Below are 27061 nucleotides of genomic sequence, written 5' to 3'. Positions count from 1 at the left end.
CATTAAAGTCAGTAGGCTTTAAATGAGGGAGGACTTTCCATAAAGGGAACACAAGGGGTGAGCTTCAAGTCACTGGGAAGAGAGCCAACATATTGATGGGGAAGTCAAGCCACAAAAGAAAAAAAGCGCCCAATAAGAGAGACCCTGATAAAGTCCAAAGGTGGATGTACATATGAAATGGAAATGCGCTGGCAGCACAGAGGAGGGGGTGAACGTACAGAAGGAGACCCCACAGTCTGCTACCGAAGAGCCTGGTTGCAAACCTGGATTTGAATAGCACGCTCAATGATCCAGGTACTCCTCATACCTCTGTGTGCCAACATCCTCCCCTACACGTATCTCAACTTCACTAGGGGCATAAGAGAATTAACTATAATTTTGACCAAATGCTTAGAGGTACACAAATGAAAGGCACTACTGAATACAAACCGTAACGATGTACAAATATTTTTAAAAATGAGTGAGCCTCATTGTTCACCCTCATTAGTTTGGGGGTATAGACAGTAGTTTCCAGGGCCATTCTTTGTTCTTAAGGAATCTGTCTGACATGCGTGCATACATATATGACAAGTCTATACACCCAGTGTGCGTGCACGTGTGCAGAGACCTGGACAGACATAAGCCACCAAAAGGGGGATAGTCTGTAGGCAAGACAGGGGGAGATGTTGAAATGCGCAGGCAGTGGGCAGCTCAGCTTGTTCATTTTTAGAGCTCTAGAAGCTTTCTAAGTTCCAAATGCTGTATACCATACAGACCTGATGCACTAAATATAGCCTCCAAGGTAAAAGGTATTATGGACACAAAAATAACATGTTTATCTTTTCTTTGTTAAAAGTTCTCATCATGTGCTTTATCAGACGATCTGTCTGCTAAAGATGCCGACCTGAAAAGCCCCAAAGGAGAAGTCCCAAAGAGGTGTCCAGAGGGGTCTCTGAAGCAGAAGGGTGTAGGCTGGGGATTCCTAGGCTTTGTTGAACCCACCTGAGAGTGAGACTCCTAGAGCTGAGAATGCCCTTCTCCCAGCCCTAGTAACACAAAACCGAGATCTACTCATCCTCGGATCTCACTTACCTGTCACTTTATCAGGAAACATACTAGCCACCCGGATAGATTCGTTTCCTCTTAAATTCTCTCTTAATACCCTCTGTACAGTCCTTAGAAGCTAATCAAATCTGTGATTAAGTAATTGTTCAGCTATTTTTCATGTCTTTTATACATGTTGGAACATAAGATTCCAGAAGACAGAGCCTGTGTCTGTTCTACTCACTGCTATCAGTCCAGAACATAGCACACCCTTTCATTCTTAAATGAATGAATAATTATGGTTTCAGTCTTCGGCTTCTAGAATCTAGCTATATACATTCTCTCCTAGATCCTGCTCTATAGTAGGTCATTTGGTACATGCTTGGGGTGAGACATTGTTCAGGGTAAGACTAATAACTCTGTAATTGAGGTGATGAAGACAGGGCTGATTCAAACCATTTACACACATCAACAAGAGACTAAGCCAGGGATGGTGCACAGTTCACAGCATAGGCTGCCATCTCCACACTATCATCTACTAATGACAGAAGTTCAATGCATGATCTAAACTCTTCTTGCCATTCCTATCGACTGCCCCATTCAGGAATTCACTGTATCTTACCAGGACTAATAATTAAGATCATTTATTGAGGACCTGTTATGTGCCAAGCACCAGATATTATATCATTTTAGCCTCAGTATAAGTTTGTGATGTCTGTATTTCCAGCCAACACATAAGAAAAATGAGACTCATGGGGTGCCTGGGTGGCTCAGTTGGTTAAGTGTCCAACTCTTGATTTTGGCTCAGGTCATGATCTCATGGTTTGTGAGTTCAAACCTCACATCAGGTTGTATGCCAAGAGCACAGAGCCTGCTTGGGATTCTCTCTCTCCCTCCATCTCTGCCCCTTTCCCCCCCAAGGTCATTGTCAGTAAGGAGGTAGTAGGTGATCTCAGCTCTACCTGAGTCTGCAGGCCATGCTCCACGGATACTCCCTCATCTTTCATTCCTAAAACAGGGCTGTGGGGAGAGTGGACACACCTTAACTGGCTGACTTTGAATTCCAACTCTGCCATTTACTATCTGTGGGGCTTGGGCAAGTTACTTAGGCTCTTCGTGCTTTTAATTACTCATCTGCAAAATGAACACAGTAGCAGTGTCCGCTAATGGGAGTTGTTTCGAAGATTAAACAGACTAATATATGTTGTACTAAGTAAAACAATGCTTGGCATATGATAAGTACTCAGCCATTTTTATTTTGACCATGGATGTTGTTGTTATGACTGTTATTAATAATGTTATGTTCTGTGCTACCAATCGCTCCCCTGAACAGTCTCTCTTTGGGAGAGAGGAACGAAACGTGCTTGTAGCAGTATGTGCCCTGACTCTTCAAAACAATCCAGATGAAAAGATTTTTTTTTTTTTTTGGTCCAATTTCAGCCAACATTAACTATGGGCAAAGCCCTCTACCAGAGGCTCCAGGGAGACCACTTCCTTACCCTTCAAAGAAGGATGGAGGCTGGTCATAAGCTTCAGCCACAGGAATTCAGTAAGCAGGACTGAAATAGGAACTCAGTCAAACAGGGTTTAAAATGGATCCTCCTAGTAGACAATCCCATCACATTAATTTACTGTTCAACTTCTGGCTCCCACATTGGCTCTTGCACTGGTTTGGGGGAAAGGACCAGGACGTATAGCATCCCATCCCTGGTTTAAAAAAAAAAGTTTATATTTCTTTTATATATTGGATTTTTGCCTAAGAGGATGTGATCAAAATGTTCTATTGGGAAAACAGAAAGTTTGAAAACCATGTAAAATCCTGTCATGCTATTTACTTCCTTCATGACCTGGCCCTACCTTGTCCAGAAGGATCTTGTATCACTCTCTCCTCAGCCCTTTTGAAACTAAATCATGTAATAGTTTCCAGAATATACTTCAATGCTATTTCAGCCTCCATGCCTTGGCACAGGCTGTCTCCTTGGCCAGGAATATCTGTCTGATTATCCTTCCTGGGCTTAATTACTCTACCTCACTGTCAATATCAAACTTTATAAGTAGCTTGGTTCATGAATTTTATAATTTTATTATAAAATGGATTCGTTTCACTTATAAATATTTGGAGCGAGGTTGTATAATTGTGAGTTCCCCTGCAGACAAAGGAGCACTTTTTCATCTTTGAATTTCCAGTGCCCATCAGAAACTCAGTTTTCAGTAAATGTTTATTGAATATATTAATGGGAAAAAAACAGACAGTAAATTAAACACTAAATGCCCTTCTGTGTTAACTGGAGACCTATAGCAATGTGGTTGAGATGATGGATTTCAAGGATACAGTTAAATCGCTCAGGCTGAAATAGTCACCCCACCATGTACACGTTACATTGAGCCAGACACTTAATAAGCCCGGTCTTCTCATCTCTGTAATGGCGCTGCTAATGGAAGTTGTTTTGTAGGTTACTGAAAGGATTAAATAATCAGAATATAGAAGGTTCTTGAAAGAGTCTGGCTCGTAATAATCACTCCCGCAGTGTTAGTTACCATTATTATTATTTCTGGCTGCAACATGACAAAGGCACTTAGAGAGGCACTTGAGAACCAAATCAGTTTTAAGCACATCCACTGCAATGGTATTTGATAGCACAGTGCTGCAATTCTCCCGGTTTTACCTACTCAGCATCCTTCCCACCCTTTCCTCAAATATCTCTCGTGTTTTTCTTTCGTGAATCGTCCTTTCATGAATCATCCAGCCCTTAGTCCCTGTAGCTTCCAGGGCCAGGCACCCAATCCAGATATGGAAGAAGGAAACAAGGGTTGGCTCAGGAATAGGGACGTGACCCAAGCTGCACCACTGATATTCAGACTGGCACTTTGCTGGGACTAACAATAATGAAGTAATTAGAACATGAGCCTGGACCTGTTGGTGGGAAGAAAGCAGAGCACAAAGATAGAGAGAGCCAACATTCCTAATCACACTATGTGACTTCCAATAATTTCCATTTTCAGCTTCATTTGGTTTGAGGGGGGCTTTGGTACTATATCCCACAGTGTCCTGAGCAATAGGATCAGAACCAGTCATTGTAAAGGTGAAAGCCTATGGCATTAAGTTATTATCTCCTTAAGTCCTGTGTGGGCTTCAAGGTATCATTGTAAAGGGACTGGTTTACACCAGGAATCTTTCTCCAAATGAAAATGAGAATCATTTACAGGGTGATCAAAGACCACAGTCTCTTCACATATGGTGGCCAGAAAGCAGCAAATCTAAAAGCCTAGAGAAGTGCCCCTCTGACTTTCACGAATCTGGAGTTCCTTGAGGAGCTTGTAGAAAAGGCAGGTTCTGAGGGACCCCCAGGACCCTTTCTCATGAAGACCACCAGAGGGCTGACAGTTCACTGAAGCTAGTGGTCCACTTTGAGAAATGTTGTTTAGATATTGTAGGCAAATCTAGAGTACACAAACCCAGCTGGGAAGGAATCCCCAGAAAGCTGCGAAATGAAGAAATTCTCATAATTATTTCAGGAACTAAAACAACTTCAAAGACTGAGTCTGAGTCGAAGTACTAATTCTGAAGCAAATATTGGCAATTTTGGAAGTGTCTCAGCATTAAAACCAGAAGAGCAGAAGCATTATATCCAGTTCTCTTTGTGGCTATTTTCTATTAAAAAAAAAAAAAAAAGAAAGTGGTGTAGAATAAAAACAATAATTTAAAAATTGATTTCAAGCTTATGGTTTTATCAATTTCATTACGATAAACTATAGTAACTTTGCAGTAGATCACTGCAGACAATTAACAAAGACGACCTTTGAGAATTCATCTCCATTTTTAACAGAGCAGCTATAATGAGCGCAATTATAATAATTGGTAAGAAGCATTTGCAGCATTCCATAATACACAAAAGACAACATGGCAAAATGAAATAGATTGTTTTCTGAGGATACCACACAAATTCCACAAAGGAAATCATACACTGACTGTAGTGTGTAAGGGGGTGATACAAAAGTCATTTGATGCTGTATCAGACACCGAGGGAAATAAGAAAACTATCTCCTGATGTGCTATCCATATTTATCTTTGATAAAGCGTCAATGGTTACAAAATAGTCAATGATGTGCCTGAATCAGGGAAATTACTCAGCCTTTTCAACAAGGGTTCCCTTAGAAAATTAAGCCTAAATAACATAAAGCATACATTGTATGCAACGGATCGACTCCCTATGTGCTGGCAACAACCTTAGCTCTGTATCATCCTCCGGAGAATTGAGAAAAGAGACTCCCAAGTTATTTTCTGTTGAGCTTCGCTATCTTGTGGAACCCAGTTTAAAAGGGCTAACTGACACTCCTTAAACTGAGAATACATACGCTGGGATAAAAAGCTGTGTTGATTCCAAAGCAAGGTGGTCTAACAATAGTCAGTGGTTCTTCAAGCAACTTGAAGTCTCAAAAATAGAACCAGAAACTAGAAAAGTAATATCCAGTGCTCTCAAGTCATACTTTGCGCATCAACATACAGCTTTGTGCGCTGAGATGAATGATGTCAGTGGAAATCAACTGTCGGTTCCACAGAGCCACACAACGGAACTTTGCAGCATGAATGTCTTGGACCCCACCCACAACCAGCAATTGTTAAACTGCCAAGTGCATCACATTATGTGAAGATCCTATTCAATCCAGGGAAAATATAGTAGTATGACTTCAGCAGAATTGCAAAACAAATTGACTTGTTTTGTGGTAAACACTTTGCAAAGGGTTTACAAACTTATAATGGGTTTCTGTGTAGATACTGATAGTACCTGATCTTGACTTTTGTGTCAGATTTGCTAACTGACCACAGCAGTATCCATTCTCCCTTCCTGCCTGACTAACAGAACCCAGATTTTTAACTGCACATATTGGGAGAATAAAAAACTACATTTCCCAGTTTCCCTTGCAGCTAGGTACACCCAATGAAAACAGAAGTTAAGTAGAAATGTTGTATACAAGTAGACAAGATTTTAGTGGAAGGAGCTCTTTTCTGTACCCTTCTGCTCCCACCCACTCACTCTTCTTTTCTTGCCGCCAAAGAATGTGATCAATTGAAATCTGACAACCACCTTGCACCATGGAAGTGACCTTTAGGGTGGAAGACACTTGGTCACCCTGTTGCCATACATCCCTGGGCTATAGATTCCAGACTCCTTTAACATGAGAGAGCAAGACACTTGCATTGTGCTCCAGCCTTTGTTATTTTGAGTTTTCTGTTTCAAGTGGCAGAATCTAAACCTAATTCATATAGTCTACATGCAATTTCTTATTCAGTAAAGGCCAGGTGAACTAATAAACTAATAGGGATTAAGTATCTGAACTGGTTTGCAACCTCTGAAATTTGAATAATGTATTTGAAAAAATAAAATAAATAAATGAAAGGACAAATAAAAGGGAGTAGTACTTTATCAAAGTGCCAATAAACATGGGAACGATTTTTTGCCACTGAAAGATATCAATAATTTAAAGATGAATTCAGATCATTAATAAGTAAGGAAAGGAAGGCAGTACGAAGTGTGGTATAAATGAACATTAGTGAAATTAGTATTACGGTAGACAGTGTATCATATAATGTATACTTATCAAAGGTAACAAACTAGGCCAGAAAAGGTATATATAGATTGAAGTCTGTCTGACAAACAGATATATTGTGTGCCTTTTTAAAATTTGTATGTTGGTTCTTGGTATCTTCATGTGGTTCATTCATTCTGTGTCTATTTACATCAAATAAACCACTTCTGGGCCAAATGGAAGACTTTGGTCTTTTAGCTTTTATGTACAGCAAGCAGACATCTTAGAAAAATCCCCAGAACAATAGAAAATTATTAACATATTTTTGATGTCCGGTGTGTGTTTTCAAGTCTGATTTTTGCTCTGTACTCTCAAAAAGGCATTAAAATATTTTAAATAGCCGCAGCAAAAAGATTGAAAGCATAAGATTGTATTTAAAATAAAGTCTATTCCTTTTGATCATCCAGGCAGAAATTTTGTTTCAGTGTTGCTCCATAATAACAAGAATTTTTGGTTATTTGGTCAATAATTTCGAGGAGGGAAATGTTTATGTTAAATATCCTACTAGGATTTTAGAGCTACCCAAACTCTTATCTACTCCAGCGTTAGGTGGACCTTTGGGAAAACTGTTAAGACCCATCTCTTCTGTGTAATCTCTGTATTATTCTTTTAATACCTTCAAATCCGTGCTCTGTCTTCATATGCAAATATCCTTGGTTGTGTTTATGTAAATTTTTGAAACACATTATTCGCTCTACATAAGGCAGTGTGTAGGTTTCTAATTTAATTAGAATGGTTTATCCCTGGTCTTCTCAGTCAGATGCTGAATACTCTTACTGCTCTATGTTAAGCTCAGTGGGGAAATATCTTAGATGTTTAAGAAGATTCTATTTCTGAAAAATGATTTTTTCACTAATTTCTCTATCATAACTATATAGCTACTGAGATGGCAAAATAAAGATACCTTACCCCTGTGACATCCATAACCTTAATGGCTGCAAGCTGGCCCGTTTTAACATGACGACCCTGTAAAGAAAAAAAGTAATAATAGAAGACTTTAGTTCTGATAAGCAATGTCTACATTCAGTTCCAACTATAGAGAACAATTATCTAGATCACTGTTATAGAACACCGATAGGGAAGACAGACAGACAGAGATGGACAGACAGATACACACACACACACACACACACACACACACACACACAGAAATCTTAAATGCTTTAAGGATCAATTTCTATTTAGCATTTACTTTGTAAAACATCTCCATCATTTTGGTTTTTCGGGTTTGTTTTCATAATGGTTGTCAAGTTAACCAAAAAAAGGCAATATTCGATAACTTGTTTTTATCTTCTCTCCAAGGTAAGGGCTAGTGTGAGAGGAAGGGGAGCTAGGTCTGGGTGTGGAGACACAAGTATCTCCTCTGTCAGAAAATACTCAGTAGGTGAAGAAACTTTAGTTTCCTTGATTATGAAAATATCTTGTATTAACAGTCTCAACTGGATATGACTCTGCTATTACTTGAGACTGTAAGATTATCTCTATCTTAAAAGTGAGGCTAGAATAAAACAGATAGCAATAAATCTAAATTTGTGATCAAAGGGACAGCATTGAACAGAAGCAACTATTTCCCCGAAAACGGGCAACTTGGGTCTTTGGAACCACAATGAAGTGTCAACCACACAGAATCAGAAGAGAATAGGGTGTGGTGAGGGGCCAACACCAGAACAGAAGATTTCTCTTCACTTGCTCCTTGAGAAACGTGAAGTCTACCTCCCACTCTCAGACAGTAGCAGGGATGACCAATACGTCTAACTTCTAAATGCATTTCATATATGTCTTCTAAAATACATTTCAACTATGACTGCTCCCCGGGAGTGTGATGATGCTTCCAAGATCAGTTGGATTCAAATCCCAGCTGCATAACCTTAGGCAAGTCTCTTAACCTTCTTGGCTTCAGTTTCTTCATCTGAAAAATGGAGATAACGGTACCTGACTCCTGGGATGGCCGTGAAAATTAAATGTGATAATGTATATAAAGTGTTTGACAATGCCTGGCACAGATCAGCTGTCAGCAGATGCTGCCTATGATTGTTTGTGACCCTGTCCTGTGCTTCATGTTAAATGTCGTCTTTCCTTCTAGGCCACGTGACTCATGAAGGCCTGGGTCATGTCTCATCGTTGTGTTTCCAGTACCTGGAATCGTGGGTGCTCACCCCACAGATGAAGTGGTGTGTTTATGGATGAAAACAGCAGGTGATGGACGCTTGGAGTTGGGAAGAGGGGAGAGGCTTAGTGCTGTCTGCCCCTTTGCATCTCATCTTTCTCGGCTTTTTGCATCTATTTTCTCTGACTCTAGTAGCACTTCCTTCACCTTCTGGCCTCCCATCCTGCTCCCTTTCCTCCTTGGTCAGAAAAGAGCTAAAAGAAGGAGGCATCAAGTTGATAACTCAATATGGACATGGCACAGCCCCTCCTACTTATTTCGACCTTCAAGACAGTAAGGGAGGAGCCGGGAGTGTCACCTCTCAGAGCCCTGAACTGAAGCTCCAGAGGCCTGAGTCCTGTCCAGGTTCTGCTCATGACCAGTAGGTTCATCCGAGACAAGCCCTGGTTCCCTCCTCTGCAAAATGTAGGGGAAAAGGGCTCAGTGGCTGAAAGTGAGGGGAGCAAGTATTATTGTTACCACCACCCCTTTCCACTGCAAAGAGCATTTGGAAATAGTTTTGGCAATGACTGAGTGAGTAGTGTAGTGCTACAGCAATTCAGTGTCCAGAGATCAGGAATATTAACTTCAGGCAGAGAGTTAATCTCACACAAGGGAGAAGTAGCAACAGCGCCCTCTGTTGATAAACACTAAACGGCCTCTGGAATTGTCCAGGTCCCCGTAAGAGTCTATTGGTGCTGTAATGTTGACCATAGCAAAGGAATCAACAGCTTTTCTTTGGGAATACAGTTGCCTCTCGAAGAGTGTGAGGGTTGGGACACTGACCCCTGTGGAGTCAAAAATCCATGCATAACTTTTGACTTCTCAAAAACTTAACAAATAATAATCTACTATTCACCAAAAGCCTTACCAATAACATAGATCGGTTGGTTAACATATCTTGGGGCACTTCTGTGACTCAGTCGGTGGCTTTTGATTTCTGCTCAGGTCATGATCTCACAGTTCATGAGTTTGAGCCCCGCACTGGACTCTGCACTGACAGTGTGGAGCCTGCTTGGAGTTCTTTCTCTCTTTCTGTCTCTCTTTCTTTCTGACTCTCCCCTGCTTGCACTCTTGCACTCTTTCTCTCTCTCTCAAAAATAAATAAACATTAAAAAATATATGTCCTATAGTGATATATATTATGGACTGTATTCTTACAATAAAGTAAGCTAGAGAAAAGAAAATGTTATTAAGAAAATCATAAAGAAGAGAAAATACATTTACAATACATACTGTAAAAAAATCTGCATGTAAGTAGACCAGTGCAGTTCAAGCTCGTGCTGTTCAGGGGTCAACTGTATAAAGTCTTTAAAGTAAGGGCCATAAATCATACCTTAAACAATGGCTGTTTCTCTACTAAAGCACTAAAGAGGGTAGAGAAACTGAAGGCAAATATAGAGGGTCTGAATGGTATCCTAGAGCTGATTCACCTTGAAATTATTATTTTTTTTTTTTGAGAGAGAGAATAAGAGTGAGTGGGGAGGGGCAGAGACAGAGTGAGAGAGAGAATCCCAAGCAGACTCCACATTATCAGCACGGAGCCCGATGCAGGGCTTGAACCCATGAATTATGAGATCATGACTTCAGCCAAAACCAAAAGCCAGACACTTAACTGACTGAGCCACCCAAGCGTCCCCACCTGGAAATTCTTTTAATGGCTCCATACCGCCAGATAAGGGCAAACCACCTGCATATGGCTTGCAGGGCCTCCTACGAACTGGCCCTCTATCTGCCATACCACCTTGGTAGGCTCCCATCTGCTCTTATTCCGTGGTCCTTGAGACTAAACTATTTGTGTTCTCTAAATGTACTATATTGTTTCTTGCCTCTCTGATGATGTGTTTCCTTGGCCTAAGACACCCTTCACCTCCTGAATCCCTAGTAAACTTATTCACTCTTGTCAGATTCAACTTAAGCACCACCTTCTCTGAAACCTCACTGTCAATAACTCACCTCTGTGCTACCAATGAACATGTTCATGTTTCTGTTATTGCACTGGGCCCAAAGAACCTGTCCCTCTGTTTTTCCTTCCTACTCTCCCTTCCTTCTTCTCTGGCTTCATTTATAGGAGACCCCTGCCTAGGACCCCTCCGCCCAATCTTATATAGAATCCTCCTGGTTCAAGAAGAGGCTTGACGAGCAAACTCTGGTTTGCTCTGACAGCCACCTCTTTCTCTTCCTCTGTGGGAGCCCGAAGCACCTCTGTCAATACACAGTTTGAGAAACAGTGCACTTGATCTTTAACTCCTTAAGAAACAGGGGATCCTCTTGGAATTAATAATTTGTAACAAAGACACGTCAACACCTAGTTCTTTCCACCAGCAGCTTGGGAGCCAAGCAGGTCTAGCTCTTGGTCCGGGACCAAGGTCAGGGAGCAGACATAATACAAGCAACCCATTTCATATTTCAAACACAAGGCACTGGGCAGTTCTTGGTCTGAAATAAATAAATATCTGCTACTTTTTTGAATGTAGAGTATGTTGTTGTTTGGTATTTGTTTTTATTTTAGTAACTGCTCTAATGTCATTAAAGGCAACACTGAGAAAATAAAATTAACCTACTTCTCTCCCATTTTAAATTTCACTTCTAAGCTGAAGAATAGTTCTCGATGGCTCTGACAGATGACTGAATAATACACCCCGGGATGGCAGTTTGGGCTTAAATGAGATCCTGGAGATGGAACAATTAGCAGCCTCAGCTCAGTCCCGGGCAAAGGCATCCCCCGCACTCTGGAATAGGAAGGCTGCTGAGCTGTCAACCTTTGATAGAGGAGGGCCACAAAGGAGGCCGCCTGGCACGAGGTGCCTTTTACATCACTGGAGAATGTCAGCCTCAATTAGGATCCAGATTAAGGCTGACTTTGAGGGAATAGCCAGGAGTCAGCTGACCTAAAGATCACTAGAAACTTGAGGCGCCGTCATTGTTAGGACAGCGTTTGAAGAGGCACATAAAGTGTTCATAAAGTCACAAATAAATTGAGTAGGAAGAGACCCTAAGGTGCCTAATCCACTGCCCTTTTTGAGATGAGGCCAATATCTTACAATTAATGAGGACCTAATGCCAGGGCACTTTCTCCTCTTTCCCAATTCTGCCATCCAGCTCTTGAATTAAAAATTATTATCACTAAAATTAAAAAAAAAATTATTTTAAACAAATCTTCTTTTCGTATTTTACTTAACTGGAGTTAAACATTGAACCATTCACCTCTATTTCAGGTAGGATTTAAAAGAAAAAAAAATTATTTGATTGCAAGGCAACATGACAGGAGAATTTTATTTTACTTTTTACTTTATTAAAAAAATAATTTTTTTAATGTTTATTTATTTTTGAGAGACAGAGAGAGAGTGCGAGCGGGGGACAGGTAGAGAGGGAGGGAGACACAGAATCTGAAGCAGGCTCCAGGCTCCATGCTGTATGATAGGAGAATTTTAAAGTGAAAATTTAACATTACCCCTAATTTTAATTTATTTTCACTTATGAAAGAAACAAAAAATCTAAACATAGACTCCATCTATATTTGGATCTAAAATACATATTCAACCAAAGACAAAATAATTTTTATTCTGAAAAAAAAAAACCTGAAAGGGAGACAAATGGTTAAAATTTTTTTCTCCACAAAAATTAGAAAAAAAAAATCTTATTTAACTGTAGTTGCTGAGTCATTTTTAATAAAAGAATGAAGTGTTTTTTTTTTCCCTGAAATAACCAACAATAACAAAAATAACAGACTAATTCTAGAAAGGCATAATTGGTATTCGAGTAGGATCCAAGCCTATTGTCAATCATGTCCTCAAGCATAATAAGCCTGTACCCAAGAAAGGAGGAAGAATGGGCCTCACATCCAGGGAAGCAAAGGGTGGGGTCACTCAGAACTGGTAAGTGTGGTCCCGCCCCATCCTCAGACACACATACAAACACACTCTCTCCCCTTCTTCCTTTCTTTTTCCTCACACTTGAGGTTAAAAAAAAAACCCTATCTGCTGGTTCTTGTTCTTTGCAAAATAACTCAACACTGCAGTGAAATCTAAATCACTCAAGGATTATAGTACTCTACCCCTTTACCTCCTTCCTAAAATGAATGCAAAAGAAAAACAATGGTTTTGTCTGAAATAGCCATGTAAGCCTTGGCTCTGTTATTGCTGTTATTTTTTTAAGGAACAGCAAGATGGCTTTAGAGCTGGTAGCCTGAGGCTAGCCTGGAAGAAAGAGTACTTTCATTTCTAGGTCACTGAAATACATTTGTTTCCAGCAGAGCACATGAGCAAACTGGGTTTGTGGAAAATGCAGGCACTCTACCTACTCTTTCCTTCCCTGCTGTCCAAGGGCTCCCTTACAGGTAGAATGTTTTTAGCTCCTTGTGTTTAGCTTAGATTAGATCTCCCCTTTATCGAGGAAGACTTCACTTTCCTAATTGCAAGTGAGTGTTCTACAGTTGCATTTCCACAGTATCTTACATGAACCCTACCGATCATAGCCAATGCTATGATTTTCAAAATGTGCATCATAAGAACCATGAAAATTGGAGAACCTGGCTGGCTCAGTCAGTACAGCATGTGACTGCTGATCTCAGTGTCGTCAGTTCAAGCCCCATGTTGGGCATAGAGCTAACTTAAAAATAAACAAAACCCCACAAAGAACCATGAAAATAAATCAAATCAAATGGAAAAAAAATCAGAGTGTAGAACATGTAGTAATGGCAGCCGTTGTTTCGTGGATCAAATGTCATGGTTACATCTATCTATCTATCTATCTATCTATCTATCTATCTATCTATCATCTATCATTGATGCTATACTGCACCACCCAGACTTTTCCTTCAAGACCAAAACATCTGATAGCTCTCAGCCAGTTCGATCTCTGGAAAGTGCCCTCAGCTACAAAAGCACTGCCAAAGTCATGCTCCCTCCTGAAGATAGACAAATCAATGATTGGTTGACACAGGAGTATAAAAGTCCCAGCCCTCTTGCCTTAAAGTGGGACAATTCTGAAGGACCATCTCAGCTCCTGACGCCTCTAGCGATGGCTGTGGTCTTTGTAAGACTGCACTGCAGTTCTTCTTTCTTCTGCACAATTCTATTTTCTTCATAGGTATAGACTCTAAGACCACTCCTCAGTAAAACTCCTGCATGTAAATCTCCATCTCAGAGTCTGTTTCCAGAGGAACTCTACCTAAGACACCCGGTGACAGGAATGGCTTGAGGAAACAGGTTCTTAGAGTAGCTGCAAGGAGACCCCCATCAGTGGCTCTCGGATAGCCCCCGGCACGCTACAGCAGTGTCACTGTTGGGATGTTCACTAGTAGGGAAGTGGAGTAGAGTAGGATACAGGTGCAAGAGAATTCACTAGTGATTCCAATATTTCAGACTTTTGAGAGGTCCAAGAGAAACAGTAATTAAAAAATAATGGAATCAGATGGCTTCTGCTTTTGCTGACAGCCATTGACGTACTAGAGAAAAACAAAGAAAAGCCAAGGGCAATTAACCATCAACTGAAGGCAATCTGTGAAAATCATCAGGGAGTTGAGGTTTAAATCCTGAGGCCTGTGCACTGTCTTCAAATAAGATGGGGACATCTCTGCTGTAGGCTCAGAGGGGTCAGGGAAATAGAAGATTTCAAGCTCTCAAGCACATCAAATTGGATGTCTCCTTTTCAAGTTTCAGAGTCTCATTCCTTCCCAATTAGACTCAAGTTGGGGATTCAACCTTTTCTTCTACCCTGATAATTCATTCCTGGGACTGGTCCTAAGCTTTTTCTACCCTCAGGCTGCAGAAGAGAAGAAGTTTTTTTTTATTTTTAATGCCACCCAAAATTTTGGTAAAGGGACAATGGCATAGTCAAGCCTGAGAAAGTCATGGTAAGCATGCCTCAGACTTCTCAGGAACGAGGATCAGGTCACCCAAACAGGTCAGCCACATAGACAGCAAAAGTACTAACCAAGGAGAGGAGAAGTGAAATGGATAGTAGAGGAGGGAAATGATGAGCATAAGCTGCAACCATTAGATAAGATGTAGTTGGGGGCTTCTTATAACTTTGTTAAAGAGAAGAGACCAGCTAGAATACTAGAGGAGCTGTTTCCAAATGTATACAAAATAGGCAGGTCCAAGCGTCACAAGGGATTGACTATAATGGATGTTGTGGTGTGCCACACAAATCCCTTCTTCAGTACCTAGGTGTTCTGCTTCTCTTCAGGAGCTGCCCTTAGCCAAAGAGAACAGCTAGACCCAAGGTCATACTCCCTGACTAGAGGGAGTAAGCATTCGATGACTATTAATGAAGGTAGCAAGCGTTCAGTGACTGGTAGATGTGGGAATATAAAAGCCTGCGTCACTTATGTGAAGGTGGAACAACTCTGAAGGGCCATCCCAACTCCAAAGCTCCTTTTTGGGATTTTTGGGATTGCCTAGGGCCTTGTAAGTGCATTCAACTTCTTCCTCTGCTCAAAACTATCTTTACTCTCCCACAGGTGTTAATTCTGAGAACACTCCCCAAAATACTTCCTATAATCTCTGTCCTCAAAATTTGTTTCCCAGGGAACTCCATCAAAGGCTCCATCCTTCCTCTCTTTCTTTTCTTTTCTTTTCTTTTCTTTTCTTTTCTTTTCTTTTCTTTTCTTTTCTTTCTTTCTTTCTTTTCTTTCTTCTTTCTTTCTTTCTTTCTTTCTTTCTTTCTTTCTTCTTCCATTCTTCCTTTACTCTTTCTCCCTTACTTCCTATCCTTTCCTTTGTTTCCTTTTCTTCTCTCTCTCTCTCTCTCCCCTTCCTCCCTTTCTTTCTTTACCTTTTCCTCTTTTTTTCTTTCTTATTTGATATTAATGTATAATATTTCTTACCAGATCTGAGGTGAAAGTTTTTTTGTGTTTTTTTTTTTTTGGTTTTTTGTTTGTTTGTTTTGTTTTTTCATTTTTTACAAAAACTCTGACCTAAAGGATGAACAAAATGAACTAAGTTGAGTGTTAGGAAATATATCCAGATAATGGGAACAACATGTCCAAAGTACTGTTATGCTATGGTTACTAGAGTATTTCAGTAACTAAAAATAGGCCAGTATGGCTGGAGTGGAGAGAAAGTGTCTAGCAAGTCCAAGAAAGGGCTCACAGGCTACTTTGAGGAATTCTGCCTTTATCATAAGACCAATGGACAGCCAGTGAAGGGTCTGAAACAAGGGTGTAAAGTCACCAAGTTTGCATTTTGAGAAGATTGCTCTGGGGGCAGGACAGAGAATAGAGGAAATAGAAAGGATGATGGAAATATAGCATTTATAACGTTAGTTACTAATTAATTCAGTTGAGAGAGGATGGCAGCTTGGACTGGGATGGAAGTAAGGGAGTGGGTGAAAAGTGGATGGAATCAAGAGATATTCGAAGATCGAATCATCAAGGCCAGGGAATGGCTTGGATACATATTTACCCTGCACCTCCTGCACCTCCTACAGTGCTTGGCACAGCAGGGACTCAGAGCAAATAGGTGCTTACTAGTGAGACAAGTAGTGAGATCTGAGGGTTGTAGCACCATCCATATGTCCATATCAGTTTCTTCCACTTCTCGCCATTTCTTTCCTTTTTTTTTTTTAATGTTTATTTATTTTTGAGAGAGAGAGAGAAAAAGGGAGAGGCAAGATGCAAGTGGGGGAGGAGCAGAGGGAGAGAGACACACAGAATCCGAAACAGGCTCCAGGCTCTGAGCTGTCAGCACAGAGATCGACGCAGGGCTCAGACTCACAAACCATGAGATCATGACCTGAGCCAAAGTCAGATGCTTAACCGACTGAGCCACCTGGCGCCCCGTTCCCCCATTTCTATCCAGGCACAAAGTGTACAAGCAGATGGGGTGAGACCGTGAGCAAGAATCTCAATCATCTCACTCATAAATAAGACATGAGAAGACGAATTTAGTAGATGAAATTCCTTTAAACTTGATAGAGAGGCCAATCAACGTGCCCTCTGCACAGATCACAGAGACTAGGAATTGGCTTTAGCTTTCCCTCTGAGCTATAATGATGAGAGTGAAGGTGTACTCTTGATTTGCCAGTCCCAGTTAAGATTAAAGCATAGTTAAGAGACCTATCTGGACATCTTCAAGAATGCTACCTTTCTTTGGTACACCATGTCTTGAGTCAAAGAAGTAGACAAAACAACTTCATGAAAAGACTCCAAAGATCCTTCTAATCAAGGAACATGAACTGTCACAGGATATATTTGGACCAGTGTCTGCTCCTAGGGTTTCCCCAGGTTAAATAAGGACTTTATTTTCCCTTGGCCCGTATGTGCCATTCATCAGTAGCGTAAAAAAATCCTGCTCTCCGTATCTGTCGAACTGAGATCCAGCCATCACTGCATCCAGACTTGTGGCAAAGACGAAGCAAGGCACTGACACAGGACAGTTCCCAAGCAACAGCTCCCCATCTCAACACCAGTCACTGTGAATTCCTCTGTTTGGCACCTCTGCGAGGCAGAAAATGGATTGTTTTCAAGACTGTTCAGGGCTGGGCCAACTGAGAATGAGGCTTGCTCACAGACACAGGGTGGGGAAGAAAAGACTCTCATTTTTCTTTGTTGGAACCTAGGAGTCCTGTCTTCAGGGCTGACAGTTTGGCTCAGTTTATAAATCAAAATGGATGATTAAAAGGAAAAAAAATCAAATATTCACAATTTTTAGCAGACAATAGTTAATGTATGCAGATTCCATGGCAGGGAGCCTAATGCCTGTACCCAGGAAAGGCACGCACAGCTGAAGTGACAGCAGTGACGAGGCAGACAGGCTGCAGGGTGAGGAGAGCTCAAAAAAGTAGCAGAACCAGTCTCTTGGCCATGGCCTTAAGCCAGGAACACACTTCCCAGTAACCTCTTCTCTCAATCCAAAAAAGGGAGCACAAAACCAAAGACCTTATGGGCTCTCATCTAGTTTATGCCACAGAAGTACCACAATCATTGATGGTTTGTGTACATGAGTTTCTGGGAGGATTTTTGAACCTCCTAGATGTAGGGTTTGAAAGATGGGGAAAGAATATGTATATATAGCCAACTCCTAAGCCTCCCCAATGTTCTACTCCTCCCCGCCCAGCACAAAAGCCCTCCCTATTCCCTGAGTCAGGGTGGCCCCTGCGTATACAGATGGCATTTGAAAGCTCTGGTTCCTGGACACCAGTCCAGGATGAAGTGTATACTCAACTTCAGGAAAAGGAGGAAAATAAGGACTCTGTGGCATTTTTTTTTTCCAGGAAGCCAGAGATATTCAATTTAAGTAGTTTCCATTAAGATACTTGATGGAAAAAAATGTCCTTAATGAAACATTCTTAAAGATTACTCTTTAAAGAGTAAAAGTAAACTTTATGTTGATTTTCAATGGTTATTTTGTTTTTTACTGGGATTTTTCTATTGGGTGAGATTTTAGTACTCTGAAATCTGAGAGTCTGAGCACGGCGTTTTAAAATACATGGGTGCAGCACAATAGAGAGGTAAGTAATCTCCTTAAGATACAAAGATGGGCTGTTCTTGACGCAGGTTATGAGAGTTCACGGCAACAGTGGACAGCTCCTAACAGCTTACAGTAGACAGTGTGAAGGATACTGGAGTCAACTCCTGTCTCCTCTGAGCTCACTTAGTCCCCAAAGCCTTTGGACATTCAGTCTGCCAGGCACATGGCTGCTATACTTCTAGAGCCAAAAGCTCCTCAAAGGCAAGGACTTGGCCTGATGTGTCCTCAGTCCTGTCGTTGTCTAGGACAGCATCTGACAAAGAGTAGGTGTTAAATCACACCTGGAAACGTGACATTTCTAGGCCTAGTGGAGCTTGTAAGCTGCCTCAAATCACAGTGAACAGAGAGACTCCAGTGATCCATCATGGCTTAACCTGGGAGAAGTATGACAGAATTTGAGGCAATGTCTACGTCAGAGTGGCAGATAGCTTTTCTCTCAAGCAATAAGAAACTGTAAGAATGGCTCCCAGTATGGTAACTGAAGGAAGAGGCCACTTGCTCAAGAAGGTTTTGTTTTTGTTCCCTTTTCCAAGTGCTAACCAACCCTCTGGGTCACTGGAATGAGCCCTGGAGGCGTGAGCAGGTATTAGAGTTCTGCATTCCACCATCTCACAATTTACCTGACCTAGGAAGGGGTCAGGGAGAGAAAGATCTGACAAGAGAGAAGCAAGGCCCAGACACTGCCCTGCTCAAGTTCCTCTATCTCTGCGTTCTCTTTTCCTTAGAGAATACTAACTGAGGCAGAACAGAGTCACCTCTTCTTGGAAAAAAGTAGCTCGTTTTGTCAGATTTTTGAATCAACAGTTCCCTCTTTGGAGACTACTTTAGGAGGTGACCCTGTCTTCCCCTCAGTACCTCTGACAGACCCTTTTGCTCACTCCATCCCACTTCCGAGCTGCAGATTAAGAAGATCTGCTACGTTCTCTCCCCAGGCCTGCATCAGTTTGTCAATCACAGCCCAACACCAGCCCTGTCTTTTTGGAGATTTACAACCATGTGGTCAGGAGTGGGTGGGTTGGCTTTGCACCACGGGGCACCATAGGCAACTAGGCAGAGATAAATAATAATGATGATGATAAAAAAGACAGTGCTACATTTCATTTCGCCTAATTTATGGCTTCAATAGGAAGCCAGTCTACCCACAGTGCCGTCTGGGTTACTTAATAACAGAGTGTCTATGGCAGCAGCAAGAACAGGTCTGGAATTGGAGGTACGGGGGAAGGAAAGAACGACACCGGTGTGGTGAGAAAAAAACAAAGGGAAAGGACCACTGTGTCCCCAGCTATCATTCTCGGGCAGCAGGGACACAAATAGGGACTCACTTGACTATCAGGGCTGTTGATGAATAAACTCTCTCCCACAGTGTCCTCAAACCCCCAGAAGTTTTAATTAAAACATAAGAAATGTCAGCTGGAGAAGCACTGGAATATAATTAGGGCCCACCAAATCTAAAGTAATGCAGGGAAAGAAGACCAGTAATGAAAGGGAAGCTTTCATGTTCTTACTGAATCCCTGCTCTGTTGCCGACACAAAAATCAATTTCAATAGGCTTTAGTTGTATCTGAGCAGGAACGCGGGCGACAGATGAAATTTAGTGAGCAATTTACTTAAGTTATAATGATTCTCATGGGGGAAAAAAAAGTCTACAATGAGCACTTCCAAACAAATACCTCCTCTGTAAGGACTCTGTAAGAATGTGTGTGTCTAGACAGATGGTATGGGTATGGGTGTGGGTATGAATGTGGATATAGGTATAGGTGTAAGTAAAAGTATGGGTGTGGGTGTGGGTATGGGTATGGGTATAAGTATTGGCATAAAACGGTCATATATGTTTTATCCTAAAAAAATGTCGTTAAAGTCTCTACCTCACTCCATTTAAGGGGTGGTTTTGACTCAGCCCCCAAAAGACATTTGGGGTGTCTGGGGACGTTTTTTTTTTTTGATTGTCAAGACTGGTATTACTGATACCCCATGGGTAGAAGCCAGAGATGCTATCAGACATTCTACAATGCACAGTACATTCCCCTCCCCCAACAAAGAATTTTGGGGCCCAAAATGTCAATGGAGCCAAGACTGAAAATCCCTGCTTTAAAAGAATTTAACATTTAATAGGTGCTCAATGAATGCTGAGTTCTATTTAAAGTCACATTTCTTGGGGCGCCTGGGTGGCTCAGTCGGTTAACCATCTGACTTCAGCTCAGGCCATGATCTCTCAGTTCATGAATTCGAGCCCGGCATTGGGCTGTCTGCTGCTAACACAGAGCCCACTTGAGATCCTCTGCCTTCCTCTCTCCCTGCCCCTCCCTTGTTCATGCTCTGTCTCTCAAAACTAAATAAATATTAAAAAAAAAAAAGTCATATTCTCCACCAGGTCACAAAAAGTTCTTGCTCTAAGGGGTCTCCCGTAGGGCCAGGGAGGGAGATGGACATGGTATTGTTCTTTCTTTGCTTAGCAGCATTTGCAAATGAGGGGCATATTTCTCAAGTTCCAATACCCATGATCTTCTGGAACACAGGTAACACCCAGTGGCCCATAAGACCACTTTCCATTTGGCTTTTGTATGTGTAAGAAGCCAATTCCAAGATCCTCACTGTTTCCCAATTAAGGAGCATTTCCTAAATTAAAACAAACAAAACTATTAAAGTAGTACTGGGGCTAGGGAGAATTTGATTTGTGATAATTGCACACAGAATTTTGTTAATTTTGTTATAATTTTGCTAATTACATTAATTTTTGAAAGAATAGCCTTTTTTTCATTTCTCAACAACGCTTTATAGTGCGTATGTGTGCGTTCTTTCCCTCTTTTCAAATGTTTAGTTATAGGTTTTAATTACTGGCAGCTCAATTCAGGAAATACATTGCTCTGTCTGATTAAAATATAAATCATGATGAAACTTTAAGCTTAAAATATAAGGGTCAGTTATAAGAGAACAAAGGTGTTTGCTTTTATCCAACGTAAGTTCTTCAAATGAAGGGATATAGGAATCTTGCTGTTGCCATTGATGTTTCCAAGAAATAAGGAAAGCAGAATTTGCTTTCTGTAGAAAGAACAAGATGAGCAACATTATGCTTTATCAGTGACAACCATTCACCGCCTCTTAGGTACCTGAGGGTTCAAGAACTCAAGTTTTTTGGAGGCGGTCAAGGAATAATATCCATACATGGATCTCCCACACAGTGTCTGAGAGGAGTGATTACAGCATAGTAATGGCTCCACCTGCAACAGCGCAAGACCCGGATCTCTGCAAAGGCTGAAAATCTCTCTCCCCACCAAGGAAGTCTCCGGTGTCAGCACAGACTGCATTAGCGATTGTGCTTTCCAAGCGAAGGCCTGCAAATCCTTCTTTGGGTAGGAGGGCGAGAGGACAAAAAGGACGTTTGAAAACGGAATGCCATTTTATAAATGCAGGCAGCTCCTACATATTCATAATCTTTCAACGTGGTGGCCAGCGAGTACGACAGCAATTTGTCAGCAGACACATCCATCCCTGGTAACAGGGAGTAAGAACTCATGTGCCTCTTAGAAAACTATACCCTCGTTCAGCAATAATATTCAGAACACTTAAGTCTGAAATCTTGGGGAGGTGGGTGAAATATGATAACACCGTGAGAAAGAACTTAGGCTCTTTTAAGTGAAAATGACATACCCTGAGCTCTGAGCAGGCTGGAACAGGCAGGTAGCTGACTAGCTTATAAACACAATGATTTCCAGCTAAATTTAGCTGCAATCTGACCTTGACCTGTCAGGTAGTTTCCTCCTAACGAGGGCGAGGTTTTCCTGACTCCAGTGAGATTCTTCTCTCCCACCACATTTTGATGCCTCCTGCTTAGATCAACTGATGAGGGATGGTGAGAAGGGCGAGGAGAGCATCTTGCTGACTTCCCTGACTATGTTCTCTTCTTAAGCAGGGATTTCCCCTGGCCTAAGAGACAGCGAGCGGAGGGGATCCCCATAGGTCCTACGGAGGAGTGTGGAAATCAAGAGATAAGGCTTAGGAGGAGGGTGAGGTGCCCTTGTATGAGGTACTGGACCTAGAGCTACTTTTGGTCAATAGTTTCCTTATCTGTAAAACAGGTATAAATTAATAAGGATTAAATTAATATATATAAACACACTCGGTATAGGGGCTGAGTAAATGATGACGACGTTGCATGTTTTTAGAGTGACTACAAGGTTCCATTTCTGACCTTGTCTCCTGTTGTCCTCCCCACCCCGGCTTACTTAGCATGCTCCAGGCAGAGAGCCTTTCTCCCTTTCCTCCGACATGCCTGCACACTCTCCCTGCTTTGTTTGTTCAACTGCTTCCTTCACATCCTGACTGAAAAGTCACCTTCTCTAGGAATCCTTTTCTGGCCATCCTATCTAAAACTTCAACTCCGCCCTAACTCTTACTAGCCTCCTTCCCTCCTGCTTTACTACTATCTAATGGATTACATGTTTTCTTTAGTTATCATATGTATTGGACATCTCTCTCCAGAATGGAGGCGTCTTGGGGGCAGGCCCTTCTCTTTGTGTTGTTCACTATTGCATCCTTAGTGGCAGATCGGTGCCTATACAGAGTAAACACTCAATGGGTATGTACTGTCTGAACGAATTACCACCCTCTTTGTGGAAACACTTTTCCAAGTCCCTGTGTTCTCTCTTTTAAAGAGCACAGCCTCTCTTATTTGAAAGTGTAACAACTCTTATCAAGCAAGTACTGTCATCAAATGAGGAAACTGCAGCTCAGAGAAGACAAGGTTTTGCAGGGCATAGTTTCCTTTCAGACTGGCCTTGCATCTAAGTAAACCAAGCAAGAACGGACCATCTCCATCTTTTTCCGTGCTATTTAAAATTCTCCCTAAAGCCGAAAGGGTGAAGAACAGAGCTATAATTCAAATGCCTGACAGTCTGAGTATATTTTATCTGGGAAGATTTGTGGAACTCTATATAGCTGTTTTATTTAGATATTATCAACATGGATTGAAAAGTTGCATAATATCGAATACTGAAATGCTGCTGCTAGCAGCAACCAACAGATCGACCTTACAGGTAGCAACTGATGAAGAGGCCGTGGTTTTGAACCAAAGAGAACATCTGATAACCTTCCCTTGACACAAATATGAAAAGATGGAGCTAGCAACTTTGCCTAAACCTTTTAGACCGCCATCAGCTAAGTTCATCTGCACAAAAGAATGAGGAATTGCCTTTCCTTCCTCCTCTTCCTCATTTCCAGGTGTGGAATAGGTATAGGGACATACACATCACACAACAAGTCTAATTTAAATCTCATTGCCCAGACCCGATTTCTATCACCTGGGGCCTCAGAGGTACTTGCTTACTATCCAGAAGATCCGTATCAGTCTGCACTTCCTTGGCATTTAGCTTAGCAATCTTGTGCTTGCAACATTAATGGTTTATTTCTTTGGTGGCTTCTGTCTTCAGAAGTGGTGGTAAGAAAATCAAAATTTCATTTCCATTCAAGCAAAAAGCTGAACTAAGAGTTTTTAATTATGGAAATATACCATATATCTCAGTAACTCCTAACCAGAAAATTTGTCTTAGATTTAATAAACCATTAAATGACTATAATTTAAAGACTGTAATTCAATGCCAATAATAATCAGTATAGCAATTTATTAGTCATTGATGGACATTCAACAGTTTATAGATCTGAATATTAAAAAATACATAAGAATTGTACATATTCTTGAACTCTACCTTTAAAAATACACTACCTTTCTATTTTTACAGTTTTTTTAATGTTTTTAAAAGTCCTTTTGAGAGGAATACATTTTAGAAAACAAATTCAGAAGTCATGAAAAAATCTTTGGGAGATAGTAAATGCAGTGTCCCTGAAGGAGGAAAAAAACCCATATATATTCTATTCAGAATTTGATCTGTTCTCAATTTTTCAACATGGCTCTAGGCAAATCTCTTTAATTTTTCATGTATTTTCTAAAGAAAGAAAATAGAAATACTTGCTATGCCTGTTTTTCCTTACAGGAAAAAAATGTAAACAGAAGCAAGCACATAGAGTGAGTGCTTATGACTCACCTTATCAAGTCAACACTTCATTGGTATTGTTCATGATACCTCGCAATGGAGTTGTCTGACCTTGACAGTTTCTGTTCAGGGGCTCACAATATATCATAAATACCATCAGTACCGTATTCCACTATTAAACAAAATAATGTCAATAAAAAACTTTCCAAAAGGGCATCATTTCTATAAACTGAAATAGATTTCAGTGCACATTGGAATGTGGTCAGGTTTTTACAAAGAAAGGTCTTATGAAGAAAATATACCTATTCACATAAAATGAGTAGAACAATTATGATAATAACAATTAATAATAATAATAAAAACTTCTTACCCTACTCACAAGCCACATAGTTATACAACTCCAAGAAACACCATTCCTATTCTTTTCTGTATGAATGGAGTTTCCTGGAGTTGACCAGGACGGCAGCCCTGTTGATTAAAATGTAAATTCATAAGCTACTTACTGAGCATCTACTGTGTATAAAACACTCTGTCCATCTCAGAGGAGCCTGAATCATCATTATCATCATCATCATCATCATCATCACCATCATCATCAAAATTATTAAAATTTCTTACACTAGTTTAATTTCATTTTAATAGATTTTACTCCTAAAAGAAGATTTATAGGCGTAGAAGGTTTTTTTTTCACAAGTTTGCTCCATTTTTAGAAGCTTCCTCAAAATTAACCCATGACCAACCTAAAGTTATGGCATGACATTTTTAGAAAGACACCATTAAAAGCAAAATATATGCTGGCCTCATAAGTCACAATTATTACCTTGAAGAAAAGTAGCAAGAAAGAAATCTACCTTATCTCATTGAGAAAGAATCATTTTTATTAGATCCAGAATATTCTTCCCTAATTTACTTTGCAAGTTCCTCCAAAACAACCCTAATGCAGAAAAACAAAACAAAACAAAACTGAAGAGGATTGAGATTCTAGAGAGGCTGTTTTCTAAGGCCATGATACAATTTTCATTTTGTGCTTTCTATTATACTATTCTCAGCACATACTCTTTTACTGGGGGTGGGGGGCTTTTCTCAAAGAATTTAATAAATGGTAGCAAAAAAAGGGACTTCCTACACTCCAATTTGTATTTGCCAGCACAAGATCACTCTCTAGTCTGGTCACATACTATCTCTGTCACAGCTTTAGGTGAATACACTATTAAAAAAATATCACACTTTCAACCTGAAGTTTAAAATACCAGCTTCGGGGGGCACCTGGGTGGCTCAGTCAGTTAAGTGTCCGACTTGGGCTCAGGTCATGATCTTGTGAGTTCATGGGTTCGGGCCCCGCATCAGGCTCTGTGCTGATAGCTCAGAGCCTGGAGCCTGCTTTGGATTCTGTTTCCCTCGCTCTCCGCCCCTCCCCTACTCATGCTCTGTCTCTCTCTCGAAGTAAATAAACATTAAAAAAAATTTTTTTTTAAAATACCAGCTTTTGTGTTATAAAGGTCATATGTAAATAAACATTATGATTGTATTTTATTAATTGAAACACCCATATCTGATATTCAATTACTAGAAAAATTAACTCAATAGGATAACAACAACTGTCTGGTTCTCTATAGATTATAGGAGCATGTTTAAATTTCAACAAGAGACCTCAAATTACTATGAGATTTTGAAAAAAGAGGAAGTTACTTAAACCAATTTGTATAAGCTTCCTAACTATTTTGTTTTTAAATACACCAATATTTATAAACAGTTTCTTTCTGGATTGCCAATAATATTCTCACAACCTTTTAGGAAATACACTGTTAAAGCAAAGGATTAGGGAAAGGAAGTTGGAATAAAAGGACATAGTAATTCAGGTCTGTTGAACTTCTACTTCCATTGTGTCTAAATGAGCCAGCTATGTGGGGATTTGGGTCCTATAAAACAGACCTTTTTACTCTTCAACACTGCACTTAGGTAAAGAAGTAATTACTACAAACTCCCAACAACCTAAATCAATGTTGGGGTTGTTAGAGGATCCTATGAGAGTGACCTGAATGATTTGTTAAACAAAACAATTGGGGAGAGGTATCAACATGTTTATGATATCACAGCCTAAGGATCAGGCTAGGAAAAAAATACAATGACAAACATTAAATATATGAGTATTGCTCAACCAGTTTACCACCATTCTGTATCAAAAATAAGAGAAACAATGGGGTGCCTGGGTGGCTCAGTCAGTTGAGCGTCTGACTTGATTTCAGCTCAGGTCATGATCTCACAGTTCATGAGATCAAGCCTTGCATTGGGCTCTGCACTGGCAGCATGGAGCCTGCTTGGAATTCTCTCTCTCCTTCTTTCTCTGTCCCTCCCCTGCTTGCACTCTCTCTTTCTCAGAATAAATAAATAGACATTAAAAAAAGAGTAAGAGAGGGGTGGCCTGAGTGGCTCAGCCGGTTGAGAGGTCATGGTCACTAGTTCCGGTCATGATGTCAAGGTTCTTGAGTTTGAGCCCTATGTTGGGCTCACTGCTGTCAGTGCAGAGCCACTTCAGATCCTCTGGCCCCTTCTCTCTCTGCCCCTCCCCTGCTTGTGCACTGTCTTTCAAAAAATTTTTTTCAAAACATTGAAAAAAAAAAGAATAAGAGAAACAATAGATTTAAACCATAATTTAAACATTTCTAATTTTCTTTTTTTTAATTTTTTAATGTTTATTTTTAAGAGAGAGAAAGAGAGAGAGAGAGAGAGAGACAGAGTAGGATTAGGGGAGGGGCAGTGAGAGAGGAAGACACAGAATCTGAAACAGGCTCCAGGCTCTGAACTGTCAGCACAGAGCCCAACACGGGGCTCAAACTCAC

At 40.7% G+C, this 27061-nt stretch overlaps 1 protein-coding gene across 11 annotated transcripts in view; it reads right to left on the bottom strand.

Moving 5' to 3' along the window:
- TNIK (TRAF2 and NCK interacting kinase) overlaps positions 1–27061 on the bottom strand; it is a 396267-nt gene that overhangs the window by 158297 nt on the left and 210909 nt on the right. For all 11 annotated transcript variants that reach the window (XM_045502990.1, XM_045502979.1, XM_045502982.1 and 8 more), the window contains exon 3: positions 7522–7578. In XM_045502990.1, the coding sequence (XP_045358946.1) occupies positions 7522–7578 (57 nt within the window). The remainder of the gene's footprint in view (positions 1–7521; positions 7579–27061) is intronic.

Source organism: Leopardus geoffroyi, chromosome C2 (genome assembly GCF_018350155.1).
Source record: "Leopardus geoffroyi isolate Oge1 chromosome C2, O.geoffroyi_Oge1_pat1.0, whole genome shotgun sequence".
Taxonomy (NCBI): domain Eukaryota; kingdom Metazoa; phylum Chordata; class Mammalia; order Carnivora; family Felidae; genus Leopardus; species Leopardus geoffroyi.
The sequence above is the reverse complement of the archived record's forward strand: the minus strand, read 5'-3'. Positions and strand labels throughout refer to the sequence as shown.